Source organism: Heloderma suspectum, chromosome 2, assembly GCF_057233095.1.
Source record: "Heloderma suspectum isolate Gila_16-S chromosome 2, 16-S_ref, whole genome shotgun sequence".
NCBI lineage: Eukaryota > Metazoa > Chordata > Lepidosauria > Squamata > Helodermatidae > Heloderma > Heloderma suspectum.
Genome location: NC_139459.1, coordinates 112,157,665 through 112,171,573, shown reverse-complemented (window position 1 = coordinate 112,171,573; position 13,909 = coordinate 112,157,665). Strand labels below are relative to the sequence as shown.

The 13,909-nt window shown below is 42.3% G+C and overlaps 1 protein-coding gene across 12 annotated transcripts in view; it reads right to left on the bottom strand.

Moving 5' to 3' along the window:
• CCDC171 (coiled-coil domain containing 171) overlaps window positions 1-13,909 on the bottom strand; it is a 247,239-nt gene that overhangs the window by 193,892 nt on the left and 39,438 nt on the right. For 11 of the 12 annotated variants that reach the window (XM_084834548.1, XM_084834547.1, XM_084834545.1 and 8 more), the window contains 3 exons: window positions 13,726-13,872; window positions 5,764-5,856; window positions 2,923-3,083 (listed from right to left, as the gene is read on the bottom strand). In XM_084834548.1, coding sequence (XP_084690674.1) covers window positions 2,923-3,083; window positions 5,764-5,856; window positions 13,726-13,872 — 401 coding nt within the window. Of the gene's footprint in view, window positions 1-2,922; window positions 3,084-5,763; window positions 5,857-7,226; window positions 7,276-13,725; window positions 13,873-13,909 lie in introns of those variants that run through there. The other variant, XM_084834553.1, reaches the window with a different exon arrangement.

Below are 13,909 nucleotides of genomic sequence, written 5' to 3'. Positions count from 1 at the left end.
AAGAAGCAACAGTAAGAACCAGACATGGAACAACCGATTGGTTCAAAATTGGGAAAGGAGTACGACAAGGCTGCATATTGTCACCCTGCTTATTTAACTTATATGCAGAGTACATCATGAGAAATGCCGGGTTGGATACATCACAGGTCGGAATTAAGATTGCTGGGAGAATTATCAACAACCTCCAATATGCAGACGATACCACCCTAATGGCAGAAAGCGAAGAGGATCTAAAGAGCCTCTTGTTGAGGGTGAAAGAGGAGAGTGCAAAAGCTGGTTTGAAACTCAACATTAAAAAAACGAAGATCATGGCATCTGGCCCTATCACTTCCTGGCATATAGAAGGAGAAGAAATGGAAGCAGTGACAGATTTTACTTTCTTGGGCTCCAAGATCACTGCAGACGGTGACTGTAGCCATGACATTAAAAGACGCTTGCTCCTTTGGAGGAAAGCCATGGCAAACCTAGACAGCATAGTCAGAAGCAGAGACATCACCTTGCCGACAAAGGTCCGTCTAATCAAAGCTATGGTTTTCCCAGTAGTAATGTATGGCTGTGAGAGCTGGACTATAAGGAAGGCTGAGCGCCGAAGAATTGATGCTAACTGTGGTGCTGGAGAGGACTCTTACGAGTCCCCTGGACTGCAAGGAGGTCAAATCAGTCAATCCTAAAGGAAATCAACCCTGACTGCTCATTGGAAGGACAGATACTGAAGCTCAAATATTTTGGCCACCTAATGCGAAGAGAAAACTCTCTGGAAAAGACCCTGATGCTGGGAAAGACTGAAGGCAAAAGGAGAAGGGGACGGCAGAGGATGAGATGGCTAGATAGCATCACCGATGCAATGAATATGAACTTGAGCACGCTCCGGGAGAGAGCGCAGGACAGGAAGGCCTGGTGTGCTGTGGTCCATGGGGTCATGAAGAGTCGGACACGACTGAACGACTGAACAACAAAGTTTTTTTTAAATATACCCAATGGCAACAGGGCAATGTTAGCAATGCACTATGCTCCCGATGCAGATGTTATGCATAATTGATGGTACTGTGATCTGGTTAACAACACAACAACAGCCACGCTGGATCCAACCAAGGACCCATCTAGTCCAGCATTCTGTTCACACAGTGGCCGACCAGCTGTCAACAGGAAAGCTACAGTACCCTCCCACCCAGGTTCCCCAGCAACTGGTGTACATAAGCCTACTGCCTCTGATCCTGGAATTTGTCTAACCCTTTTTAAGCCATCCAAATTGGTGGCCATCACTACATCTTGTGGTAGCGAATTCCATAGTTTAAGTATGCACTGTGTGAAGAAGCCCTTCCTTTTATCTGTCCTGAATCACCCACCAATCAGCTTCATCAGATGACCTCAGATTCTAGTATTACGAGAGGGAGAAAAATGTCTCCCTATCAACATTCTGTACACTGTGCATAGTTTTGTAGACCTCTATCATGTCTCCCCTTACTTGCCATTTTTCCAAGCTAAACAAGCCCAGCTGTTGTAACCTTCCCTCATAGGGGAGATGGTCCAGCCCCTTGATCATTTTAGTTGCCCTTCTCTACACTTTTTCCAGATCTACGATATCTTTTTTTAAGTGCGGGGACCAGAACTGTACACAGTATTCTAAGTGTGGTGACACCACAGATTTGATAAGGGCAGTATGATATTGGCAGTTATATTCTCAATTCCTTTCCTTATTATGCTTAAGACTTCGCCTTTTTTACATCAGCCGCACACTGGGTCAACATTTTCATCAAACTGTCCACCACAACTCCAAGATCTCTTCTTGGTCGGTCATTGCTAGCTCAGATCCCATCAGATTATACTTGAAGTTGGGATTTTTTGCCCCAACATGCATCACTTTACACTTGCTTACAGTGAACTGCATTTGCCATTTAGATGCCCATTCTCCCAATGAAGAGAAATCCTGGTTCAAAAATTCTGGAATATTGAACATTGTGAAGGTTATATCATGTCATAACATCCCAATGAAATCTCAAGTCCTGCTACTGAATATCCTGAATAAGTCCATATAGAAAGATGATGGAACTGGTAAGTCATCTTTTGGTTGGAGCCCAAATGCTGATACCAAAATAGTGGAAATCAACCATTTTACCGATAGTTGATGAGTGGTGTTCATTAAAACTTTGTAATGCTTTAGAGTGCTGGGAATTGTAGAACTTTTTTCTGTTTAAAAATGCATAGGAGCACACCCTTAATTTCTTTTCTTTTTTTCTACGAATTATTGTATCTGTGATGTGCACATGGTGTGTAAACACTCAGTCACTTTACATGAATTAATTGTATTTTTGCTATTTGTACTAAAATAAAATTCTGTCACTTCAGTATTGAAGTTAACAATCTGACATTTTTCCTCTTTTACATTGCAATCCTTCACACATCCACTCAGAATTCGGTCTCACTGAGTTCAATGGGTTTTACTCCCAAAGAAACGAGTTTAAAATTGCACGAGAGGAAGTACTCTGAAGCAATAATCAAATTGTTACCGAGTTCAAAAATTTATTTTATGTCCTTGGCTCAAAGTAATGAAAAAAGATAAATTCCCAAGTATCGCACATTCACAGTTTAAACAGCACATAGGTCTACTCAAAAGTAAGTGCCCCTGAGTTCAATGCGGCTTACTCCTAGGAAACCAAGTAAAGGATTACAGTCTAAGTTTCTAAAGAGATCTAGGCACACTGATTAGTTCTACAATTGATCTAAAAACTGAGAAAAAATACCTGTTAAAGGTCAATTCACACAGCAAGTTAGATAATCACATTATCACATCACCAACCTGCTAAAAGTATGCAAGTTATCAGCTTTGTGCTACATAATATTCAGGGTGTATGAGTATTTCATTTTCCAGTACACTCACTTCCAAAGAAATGCAAATTCTGAATCAGGAAATAAGCAACTTACATGTTGATTTTTTCAAAGCTCTCACGAGCATTGCGCTTTTCTCTCTCATAGGCATTTTCTACCTCTTTAAATTTGCCTTTAATCATTTCCAAATCAGAAATCGCTTCTGCTTGGCTGGCCTTCTCCACTTGCAAAGCTCCTTCAAGGTCTCGAATCCTTAACTGCAAATGGATAAGAAAGCAACTATCAACACTCCAAGAGTGCTGTATTTCCTTACTCTACATCAGATTATTAGGCAAGACAATAACCAGGTGGGCAGAAATAACTGTATTCATACTGAAGGCCTCACACACATGGCCAGTGTAGGTGCAACTTTTTTCATCCTAACTTTTAACCATGGTTAGATCAAGAGAATACACTAGTTAGGTTTAACAGAGATTAACGTTGGTTTATAATTGAAACATGATTAAGGGCATGGTCCAGTTCCATCACAGAGTCATGTGTACCCTCCCCAGCTTCTACCGTCTTCAGTATGATTTTTGTTGTTGTTTATTCAGTCAGTCACTTCCAACCCTTCGTGACTTCATGGACCAGCCAACACCAGAGCTTCCTGTTGGCCGTCGCCACCCCCAGCTCCCCCAAGGTCAAGACCGTCACATCCAGAATATCATCCATCCACCTTGCCCTTGGTCGGCCCCTCTTCCTTTTGCCTTCCACTTTCCCTAGCATCAGCATCTTCTCCAGGGTATCCTGTCTTCTCATGATGTGGCCAAAGTACTTCAGTTTTGCCTTTCATATCATTCCCTCAAGTGAGCAGTCTGGCTTTGTTTCCTGGAGTATGGACTGGTTTGATCTTCTTGCAGTCCAAGGCACTCTCAGAATTTTCCTCCAGCACCACAGTTCAAAAGCATCGATCTTCCTTCGCTCAGCCTTCCTTATGGTCCAGCTCTCGCAGCCATAGGTTACTACGGGGAAGACCATTGCTTTAACTATGTGGACCTTTGTTGTCAGTGTGATGTCTCTGCTCTTCACTATTTTATCAAGATTTGTCATTGCTGTCCTCCCAAGAAGTAAACGTCTTCTGATTTCCTGGCTGCAGTCAGCGTCTGCAGTAATCTTTGCACCTAGAAAGACAAAGTCTGTCACTGCCTCCACTTTTTCTCCCTCTATTTGCCAGTTGCCATAATCAAGCTGGTTGCCATAATCTTGGTTTTTTTGAGGTTAAACTGCAACCCAGCTTTTGCACTTTCTTCTTTCACCTTCATCATGAGGTTCCTCAGCTCCTTCTCGCTTTCAGCCATCGAAGTGGTATCATCTGCATATCTGAGATTGTTAATGTTTCTTCCAGCGATTTTAACTCCAGCCTTGGCTTCATCAAGCCCAGCACATCGCATGATGTGTTCTGCGTACAGGTTGAATAGGTAGAGTGAGAGTATACAGCCCTGCCGTACTCCTTTCCCAATCTTAAACCAGTCCATTGATCCATGGTCTGTTCTTACCGTTGCTACTTGGTCGTTATACAGATTCCTCAGGAGGCAGACAAGATGACTTGGTATCCCCATACCACCAAGAACTTGCCACAATTTGTTATGATCCACACAGTCAAAGGTTTTAGAACAGTCAATAAAACAGAAATAGATGTTTTCCTGGAACTCCCTGACTTTCTCCATTATCCAGCGGATATTAGTATGATTTTACTCTGCCCTTGTTCTGTATTAAGTCCGTGCTGACATTAACCACAGTTAACACTAACCAGTTCACGCTTGACACAAGACTTAAAACTAGGGTTTGATGCTTCCTACAGATCTTGGATTAGGAGCAATCTTGGCTACCGTTAACATGATTATTGTCAGTGGAGACCTTACTGCTGAGGTCAGGAATGCGGCACCCACAGGCACACTGGCATTCACCAAGACCCCGCCAGTGTACCTACAAGGCACACTTTCCCCCACCTCTATTAAACTCAATGGAGTGATATTGCTCCATTGACTTTAATAGTGGTAGGGGAAACAGTGCCCTGCTGAAAGATGCCTGCGCAGGGAGCCCACCCACCCCCAACCCTTAGGGCAACAGGGTCCTTGGTGGTGGGTGAGCTTCCTCCCTCCTCCAGCTGTTTTTGGGGACCCTTTTCCCCACTCTTTAATAAAGTCAATAGAGCAATATGGCAGAATCCATGAGGGTCAAGTGGGGGTGTTTATTAACCTTTGCCCTGAAGCTGGTTCCCATGAAACCAGGGAGCAATCACTGCCAATACTCCAAATGACTTTAAAAGAGGTGGGGACAAAAGTCCTCTGCCCCCAAAATGGTGAGAGGGCTCAAGAAAAGTGAGATTCCAGAGAGGATGATGCTCCCAACATTCTACCCCACACAGTCACTTGGGGTTGCCTACCTCTGCCTTACAGCAAGCCATAGTCAGCAGTAGCCAGGGATGGGCAGGGCAAATTCACATTGGGGAGTAGAGGGGCAAGGTGTGAGAAGGAGCACACGACCCTACAGCCTGTTCCAATCCATAAATCATGATTAAAGGATGGGAAATAAAGACAATGGCTGCCAAGCCATTGCAATACCATGACCTGAAGCCCTGTGCCATTATCATGAGCCGACCCAGAATGTCAGGTGGTGTAGCTTTGCTGTGCCAGACAAAGCATAAAACCACCATACCCCTTTGGGATCCCCTTATAGTGTATTTTGCCAATCAACTTCTCATACTAAGCTTGTACAGGCCAATTGTCAAATATTCTAAGGCATTTTTCCCTAGACAATTACTTCCAAAAACTCTTAGATTTCATGTACTAAAATATGTATTAAATCTTAAAACGATTAAAGATGTGCTAATCATTCAGGTAAAAGCCTAGCCCAGGATGTATTTATCACTCCACATAACATCTGCCACCGATTTACCTGAATTATTTCAGAATTAAATTTTGACTCCAGATGTGCCGCTCTCTCTGCCTCAATGTTTTCTTCCAGTTTCTTTATTCTTGTCGTAGCTACCTAAAAGCAAAAAAAAGTTAACTGATTAGAGACACATACACCTTGAAAATCTCTCTAAAATCACAGTCTAACAGCACCTCTTCAATAGATTACTGCAGTACACTCCACCTAGAACTGTTCTTGAAGGACATTTGATGCTTCAGCTAGTGCAGAAATCTACTGCCCACCTCCTAATGGGAGTTGGGCACAGAGAGATTAATAAGCCAATTCTTGTTCAAATGCGTTGGCATCTAGTTCAATTCTTAGCCTATATATTATGTTACTCTTTATATTTAAAGTTCTAAATAGCCCATGCTCTGCATACCTGCCTGATCACCTTCTCCTATACCAACTTCCAAGTTCTGTGTATCAGGAACACAAGATCTTTACTGTTTGGAGTGCGGCATTTTTGGTGGTAGCACCACAATGATGGAATATTAATTTCCATGGAATCCCAATTCATGTATCATCATACGGAATGCCCTCCTTAAGGGAGGTGAACTGGACAACTTATCTACGCAATTTTAGGTGACAATTAAAACCTCCTTATTTACTTAGACTGTTGGCTCCTGATCTCTGTGAACTCATTATTGTAATACTTTCTCTGTTGCGTTTCGAAATCTCTCTGTGTGTATGTTTTTATATAAATTGTTAGGGTGTAATTAAACTGTCTTGGTTCTTTTGTAGGAAGTCCAACTTTAAAAAAAAAACCTAATCAAATCAAAGTCCTCATCATTTTACTATGAGTCCACATCTCCATGGTGTGCAGCTTAAAATTTCATCCCTGACTCTTTTTTCTTCTTTCTTCAAGTTAAAAGGTTACGAGATCTTGATTTCTGTTTTCTCTGTGACTTCTAAAGTAACAAGTAGACTACTCTGACATCAAGAAAATCCACAACAGTTAAGTACTTCCCATATAGACACAATTAGGCACATCTTCCTGTAAATTACAGCAAAACCAACATGGGAGATACCACCAAAGAGCCCGCTGGCATGGTTGAGGTTTCTGGGACATCATGCCAAGTAAATAAAGTCTTACACATAAGGTCTTTAGGACCACCAGCATCCTATCCGGCCTGCTAGCTCATGTAAACAATCCAAAATGTGTTTATCCAACAGATCTGACAGCATATGCTAGCATCAATATAAAGACATCCTGGAAGGCAGAAGGGATGTATCTATTTACATTTACTGCTTAAAGAAACTCAGCAGCTGATAAATCATGCTATGGACCATGAGTCCAGCTAAATGAGCTGATAGCCTCTTGATTCATAGCTCTTAATGACTTAATAATTCTGGTTCGAATAAAACAATAAATCAATTTCTCCCGCCCCATAATTTTGAAAAATAAATACTTTCTTCATCCCATTTGTGGGACACTTTTTATTTACATTTTCCATCTGTTTTCTGCTTTTTGCATTTCAGACCAGAGTGATAAGGCTAAAAAGAAAAAGAAATTAGGGCAAGATAGTGTTCCAAAGACATTCATGGACTATATGAATCTCTGATCTTATGCTAATAAATACAGCGGCATATTAGCAATTTCCTGGTTCTAACTGTATCAAGTTGCCTAGAAATGTTTAGGCTGACAAATGGTTCCAGATAAGGTCTCTGGGGGCATGGAGTCTAGTACCTAAGCAGAATCTGTACAAGAGCCAGAGTCCGATAGTTTAGTTATGATAAGAGAACAATATTCATATATGTATTAAGTACTCCATAGCAAAAGAGCAATGGATACTAGATACATTTGCACACTATATATGATTTTTAAATAATATGACCCCAATCCAAAAGAACCAATAGTGAAATCCTGTAATACCTATTCACAGATACGTATCTAAATTTCATTGCATTCAGTTGGACTGACTCCTAGGTAAGGTGGTACATGATTATAGCCTGAGCCATTCTAAAGTCCCATCATGTTAGTCAATGAGACACGTTAGTGAACACTGCACTTAAGTCTTATTGATTTCAGTGGGACGTAAGCACACAGCCAACTTTCCCTGGATATGGGCCTTTATTTATAATAAGAGATTTCTTGCCCATTAAATTTGAGGCAAAATATTGCATTTTTCATCATGATTATTATTTTAAATAGAACAGAGTTATTAAACCCCCAAGTTAGGAAGCTGCCTTATTCTGAGCCAGAGGTTTGGTCCATCTAGCCCAGTATCGTCTATACCAGGGGTTCCCAACCTTTTTGGACCCGTGGGCACATTTGGGAATGTGAGATACTGCTGTAGGCACCACCACAAAATGCCTAATCAGTGGATTGCCACTTTGGTGTCTACCTGTTGTATTTAATGGCTTTTAGGCTGCATCTTATTCCTTAAAGAGGAAAAAAGGTAGGATATAAATGTAATAAATAAATAAAATAAAATAAATAAAATCTTATTCAGCAAAATCTTTTGCTTCGCCTCTATTGAACACTCTTTAATAAGGAATTGTCTAATTCAGCTAATTGCTGGTGGTGCAATACAGCTAATGGTTCTTTTAAACATATGTTTGGCAACGTCCAGTAGTTGCTTCTTTTGAGAGGGAAGTTATTACACAGAAAAACTGTGAACTGGAACAGTCTTTAATATTCATGTATGTACACACTCTTTTAAATTATTTACCTGCTTCATGGAAATTAACAAATGGTCAGTGTAAATGGATCCTCTGTATTGTTTTGATTGCTAAAAGACTGACATTAAAACACTGGAAGGACAAACACCCACCTCCTATAATGCAATGGACTGAGGACCTTACAATGTTTTTAATATTTGAACGGGTGGCATATAGACGGCACCTTCAAATGGATGCTTATTTGGATATTTGATCCACTTTTGTTGAAGCCTACGTATAATTGCTAGAAAGCTGTATGCATTTCATACAAATCCACGTATATATATTTTAAAAAATGGGAAAAATTAAAAATTTGGGTGACCACAGGCACCACATTGGGGACCCCTATGAGGGGGCCACTGGAGATACTGCATTGGGGACCTCTGGTCTGTACTGACCAGCAGTAGCTTTCTAGGGTTTCTTTCCACACTCCAGATGGAGATGCAAGGATTGAACCTGAGACCTTTTCCATGTAAAGCAAGTGCTCTATTACTGAGCTACAGAAACAATGGAGTGGAGGAAATAAAATGATAGTTTCTAAGGACTATTTCAGATATTATTCCTACCTATGCAAAGCTTCCTTATGTGTCTACACACTGGCTGGGTTCACACAACACAACTCAAACTCAAGGTTGAGTGTGGGTTGTTGTCGAACTGTGAGTTGTTGTTGAATCATGGGTTGTTATTGAACTGTGGGTTGTTGTTCTGTGTTAACCCAACTGTGCTAGCAAACCATGGGCTGTTAACCATGAACAACCCACAAAGAGAACCCATGGTTTGTTGTTGGGTTGTTCGTTGTTAACCATGGTTTGTTAGCGCAGCTGGGTTCACACAACACAACAACCTACAATGGGTTCACACAACACAACAACCTACAATGGTTCAACAACAACCCATGGTTCAATGACAACCCACAGTTCAACCCATACTCAACCTCGAGCGTGGGTTGTTGTGCTGTGTGAACCCAGCCATTGCTTCCTATACTGGAGCAAAGGGTTGGTTCCAGTGTTCAGCACTCTCTGAGTAGAGTTGTACTCAAGATGCTCTGGCCAGTAAAGGGGGGAGGGGGGAATCTTTGCCAATTCCCCCCTCCCTTTGCAGCCCTAGCATTACTTCCCATGCTGTTCTGGAAGGTTCCTCAGCTTTCTGGACCAGATCTTCAGGGACATAGAGGACAGCAGGCGGAGGGGGAATTGGCAAAGATTGCCTCCATTCCACCAGCAGAAATGCTCTGCTGGATCAGAAGCCTTCACGGGAGGCAGGCTCTGGATCCAAGCCACTATTATGAAGTATCCATAAGGATACCATGAAAAAAAATGGATATATGTAAAGAAGCTCTCAGTGCAGGAGAAAGCCTATCTCTATTTTTAAATAAGCACTGAAACCAGTTTTCTTTTGCTGAATGAATGTCAAATAACAAGATCCTTTTATTTTAATATTTTATTCCATATTATTTTATTGGAAATGCTTATTTATTATTGTACATCTGGTGATTATTTTATTGTTTATAGGCTACTTTGATGGGGAGGGGTTTGTAAGAAAACCTGGGCAGAAAGGTCTTAAATAAGCATAAACAGTAGTATATGAGAATCCAGGATCAGTTACCAATTGCTGGAAGGCAGACAGCCTGGGAGAACTATTGGCTTTACACTCTACTTATGAGCTTCCCAGAGGTATCTGGGATAGCCACTATGGGGAAAAGGATATGAGAGTAGATAGAACAAGTTTGATCCAACAAGGATCTTTTTATGTTCTCTTTTTCAAGTTACACTTACTTGTCAACTAGTAACATTTCCTCTTACAACCACTGGAGGGCACTAAAGGAACACCACAAATCACAGACTAACATGTGCTCAGTTTAAATATCTACCAAACTGCTGCATTTTTTTAAGTTTAGAAAGCTACTCTGCCAATCATTCCCACTTCTTATTAAAAGCATGACCCATTTTGTTTCATCAACTTCCTCATCACTCCAGACTATAAAGCTGTCTAAGTAATTTAGGATTTCCTTCCTTGAATATAACATTTCTTTGCCATAGCATCCACTTGCACTGTAACTTTTTGGGGAAGGGAGTGTAATCCTTCCCAGAGAAGGGCATGTGATGATGATGATGATGATGATGACGACTTCAACTCCAAGCACCCTGACAAAACTATAATGCTCACGAAGGGTAGGGGGCAGAAAAGAGATTGTGCAAGTTTACCAAAGGCAACTGCCTGCCTCCTCTCTTCTTCTGTGTGAATAAAGAACAGTGCATGTAAATGCTAACAATTCCCTGTGCATATTTCTTCCTCCAACATAGCCCAAGAAGTTCTCAGTTTTCTCTGCTTTACACAAAGCACAACTGTAACATCACACAGCAGTGGGAGAAGTCTGATTGTTTAGCACAAGATAGTGCAAAACAGAAAGCAGGGACTTGCCATTTCAGGTGGTGAGAAGCTACTGATTTCTGCCCCTCTCACTGCCCTAAGGACGGCCTCTTTAGTTCAGCAAGTAGTGTGAATTAAGGCAGCCTTCCCCAACCTGGTGGCCTGCAGAAGTGCTGGACTACAACTCCCATCACCTCCAGCCAGCATCTAGATTCAAGTCCAACATATCTGCAGGGCTCCAGGTTGGGGGAAGGCTGATTTAAAGCCACTCTCGATCCTTCACCTCCTGGTCTGCTGTTCCCTTAAGGTTCCAGCTCAACTGGGAAAACAAAGGAAAAACTACACAGATTCTGCTTCTAGCATAAAGATGCAAGTAGAGAAACATTTAAGATACAAGGAGTTGAAACGGCTGGAAGACTTGTGCATGCTTGTACATTAGAACGATCTGATAACACAGTGGTACATTTTATGAATAGGGTTGTATCTCTCCCGTATTCATGTCCGCCAACATCACACAAGCAGACTTCCATTCACACAACAGGACTTTCCTCTCCTCTCCCTGTGTCCCAGTTCCAGTCTGGGGGTGTCCCCAAACCCTCCAAATCAGATTTTGGGGGAGCACAAAAGGGACTGCAGGGGGAGGTGAATGTTCCTTCCTCTCTCCATTTTTTTAAACGTAAAATCAGAAAAAAAAAACTTTCAATGAAGTATTACATTGTTGTTTTCAATGATATTTAACAATGAAGTATTGTTAAGAAACAGAAAAAGAAAAAGAAATTTGAGGCGTGAATCCGAAACCTAACACAATATAATGCAATGCAAACAGAATGGTAGCTGCCAAAAACCACTTTCACATGGATAGGACTCCATGCACTGTAGCACCACATCTATAAACCATGAAGGCCATAGTTTAGAGCTCCCCATGGAGCATCCCCATGCCAGCACTGTCTGCTCCTGGGAAAGTGTGGCACTGACATGGGATCATTCCATGCAGCACTACTGAATCACACTGCCTGCTGTATTACGGCGACACACGGAAACAGGGCTCAGTGGCCACCACACCACTAACATTTCATTTGAACAGGGCCCAGTTCACAGATCCACTTTGGAAGATCTATTGCATCAAATTAAAGTCCAGTTTTCCATTTATTCCAAGGTTTTAATCTTAGGCCTATTTTATCCTGTTCCCCTACTTGCATCAGCAAAAAGAAGTAACCATGGAACCTGCTTACATAGGACTGGGGCCCAGTTCTCTCTCTCAGAGGCAGGATCCTAAAAGCACAGGGACAGGCAACAGGGTGCCCACAGGCCCCAGTGCACCTCTGGACACCTTTTCTTGGTGCCTCCCAAGGTGCCCTGCCCCACCCACTTAATACAGAATTGTTTTAATACATTTTCTTAGCAGCAGCTGGGATCACTTCACAGAAAAGTAAAGGCGTCCAGTTTCATGTCCCATGAATGCCTCTGGGCTACATGACAGGGCTCAGAGACAGCCTTAGGAAAAGAAGATGGTGGGAAGTTGCAGGCCATTGCGTTCCTCTGCAGCACACCCAGACACCAAGAAAAAGAAGGGAGAAAAGACAAAAGGAGCAGTGGGAGCTAGGAAGAGCAGTGGCAATCAGGAGAGTCTGTGGATGGTGAGTGGGAGTGAGAGAGACTGTATGGGCAGTGATCCAGAGAGAGAGAGAGAGAGAGATGGGGAATGAGTTGGCTGGCACAGAGCGGGGAGAAAACTGGCCCTAAATACTGTGGGATCAAAGGAGTATAGTGTGCTGGGGTGCAGACCCCACCTCAGCCTTGCACTCAAATCTTCTGGGACAGTGACTTGTCCTTTGTGACTAGCCACACATAACATGGCGGCATTTTGTGGTGGTGCCCAGGAGTTTCTCTAAGTGCTAACTGTTCCCACAAGCCCAAAAGGATGCCTACCCCGGTATAGAGAGAGAACTAATATTACAGCTTCTCCAACACAGTGCTCCTGTTGCTTTCCGGTCTTGACAATTGATCATGGTATGCATGGATATAAAGATAGTGAATACAAGCACAGTGAATACAACCAAGGGCTGGCAGAAAAATCTCTCTGTCCTTCATTATCCCTTGGTCTCTGCTGATACTCGCATGCACGGGCACACACATAACGGAGGACACAGAGGGTTCAGCACAAACAGGTAACGCATACAGACAGGGAGAGAAAGGGCAATTATACCCTCTGTGCAAATATGACACACACATCACTGAAGCTTGTCTTCAGGATTACTTCCTGAAGAGCTGGGTCAAGAAAAATGTACCGAAAGCTAAAATTCTCTAATGATGACCCTGCTTTCTGAAATGTTTCCCACTTGGATTAGTTAGTATTTCACAGCCTTTTCCCACCTCACTCTTTACTTACAAGTGTTTGGCAACTTTCCCTAGTTATAAACAGTTCCCTCGTCAGGAAACCAAACATCATCATTATTAGAATTATTATTAACTATTTTAATCATTCTTAATGCATTTCTTGGCCGCCTTTCAGCAGTCTTCCCATGGTAATATATTGGTGCTGTTTGCATGTAATGACAACCCATTCATTAAATACCTGATGGGTTGTTGGGGAGAAACACAAGATAGTGTGGCTTGTTGTTGGGTTAACTGCTGTGTTGTTTAGCCCTAAACAACCCTGCAGTCTGGGTTTGGGCAGCATGCTCAGCAGGAGCCGATTTTGGGTTGCTGAACCAATCATGGGTTATGAGGTAAAACCAGAAGTGGTGGTCACATGGGAGGCAGTACACCCGCTCTCTCCCGTTTGTGCACAACAATCCATTGGTTTTTAAAACGATGGGATGCCGTTACGTGCGAACCAGGACAATGCTGCAGGCACCTATCAGGTTCTAACATGAACACATTTACTGAGGGAGCGGGTGGGGAAGCACTTACCTCAAGTTCTTTTTTAAATCGAGCCTCTCGTTCAGCACTGAATTCAAGTTCATTGGCCTGCCGCCTCAGCGTTTCAGAACAGCTACTATGTTCCAGTTCCAAGTCTTGCATTTTCTTGTGAACGTTCTGCATTGCATTGTTGCTTTCCTGGTGGAAGAGAGTATGACCATGACTTCAGCTACAA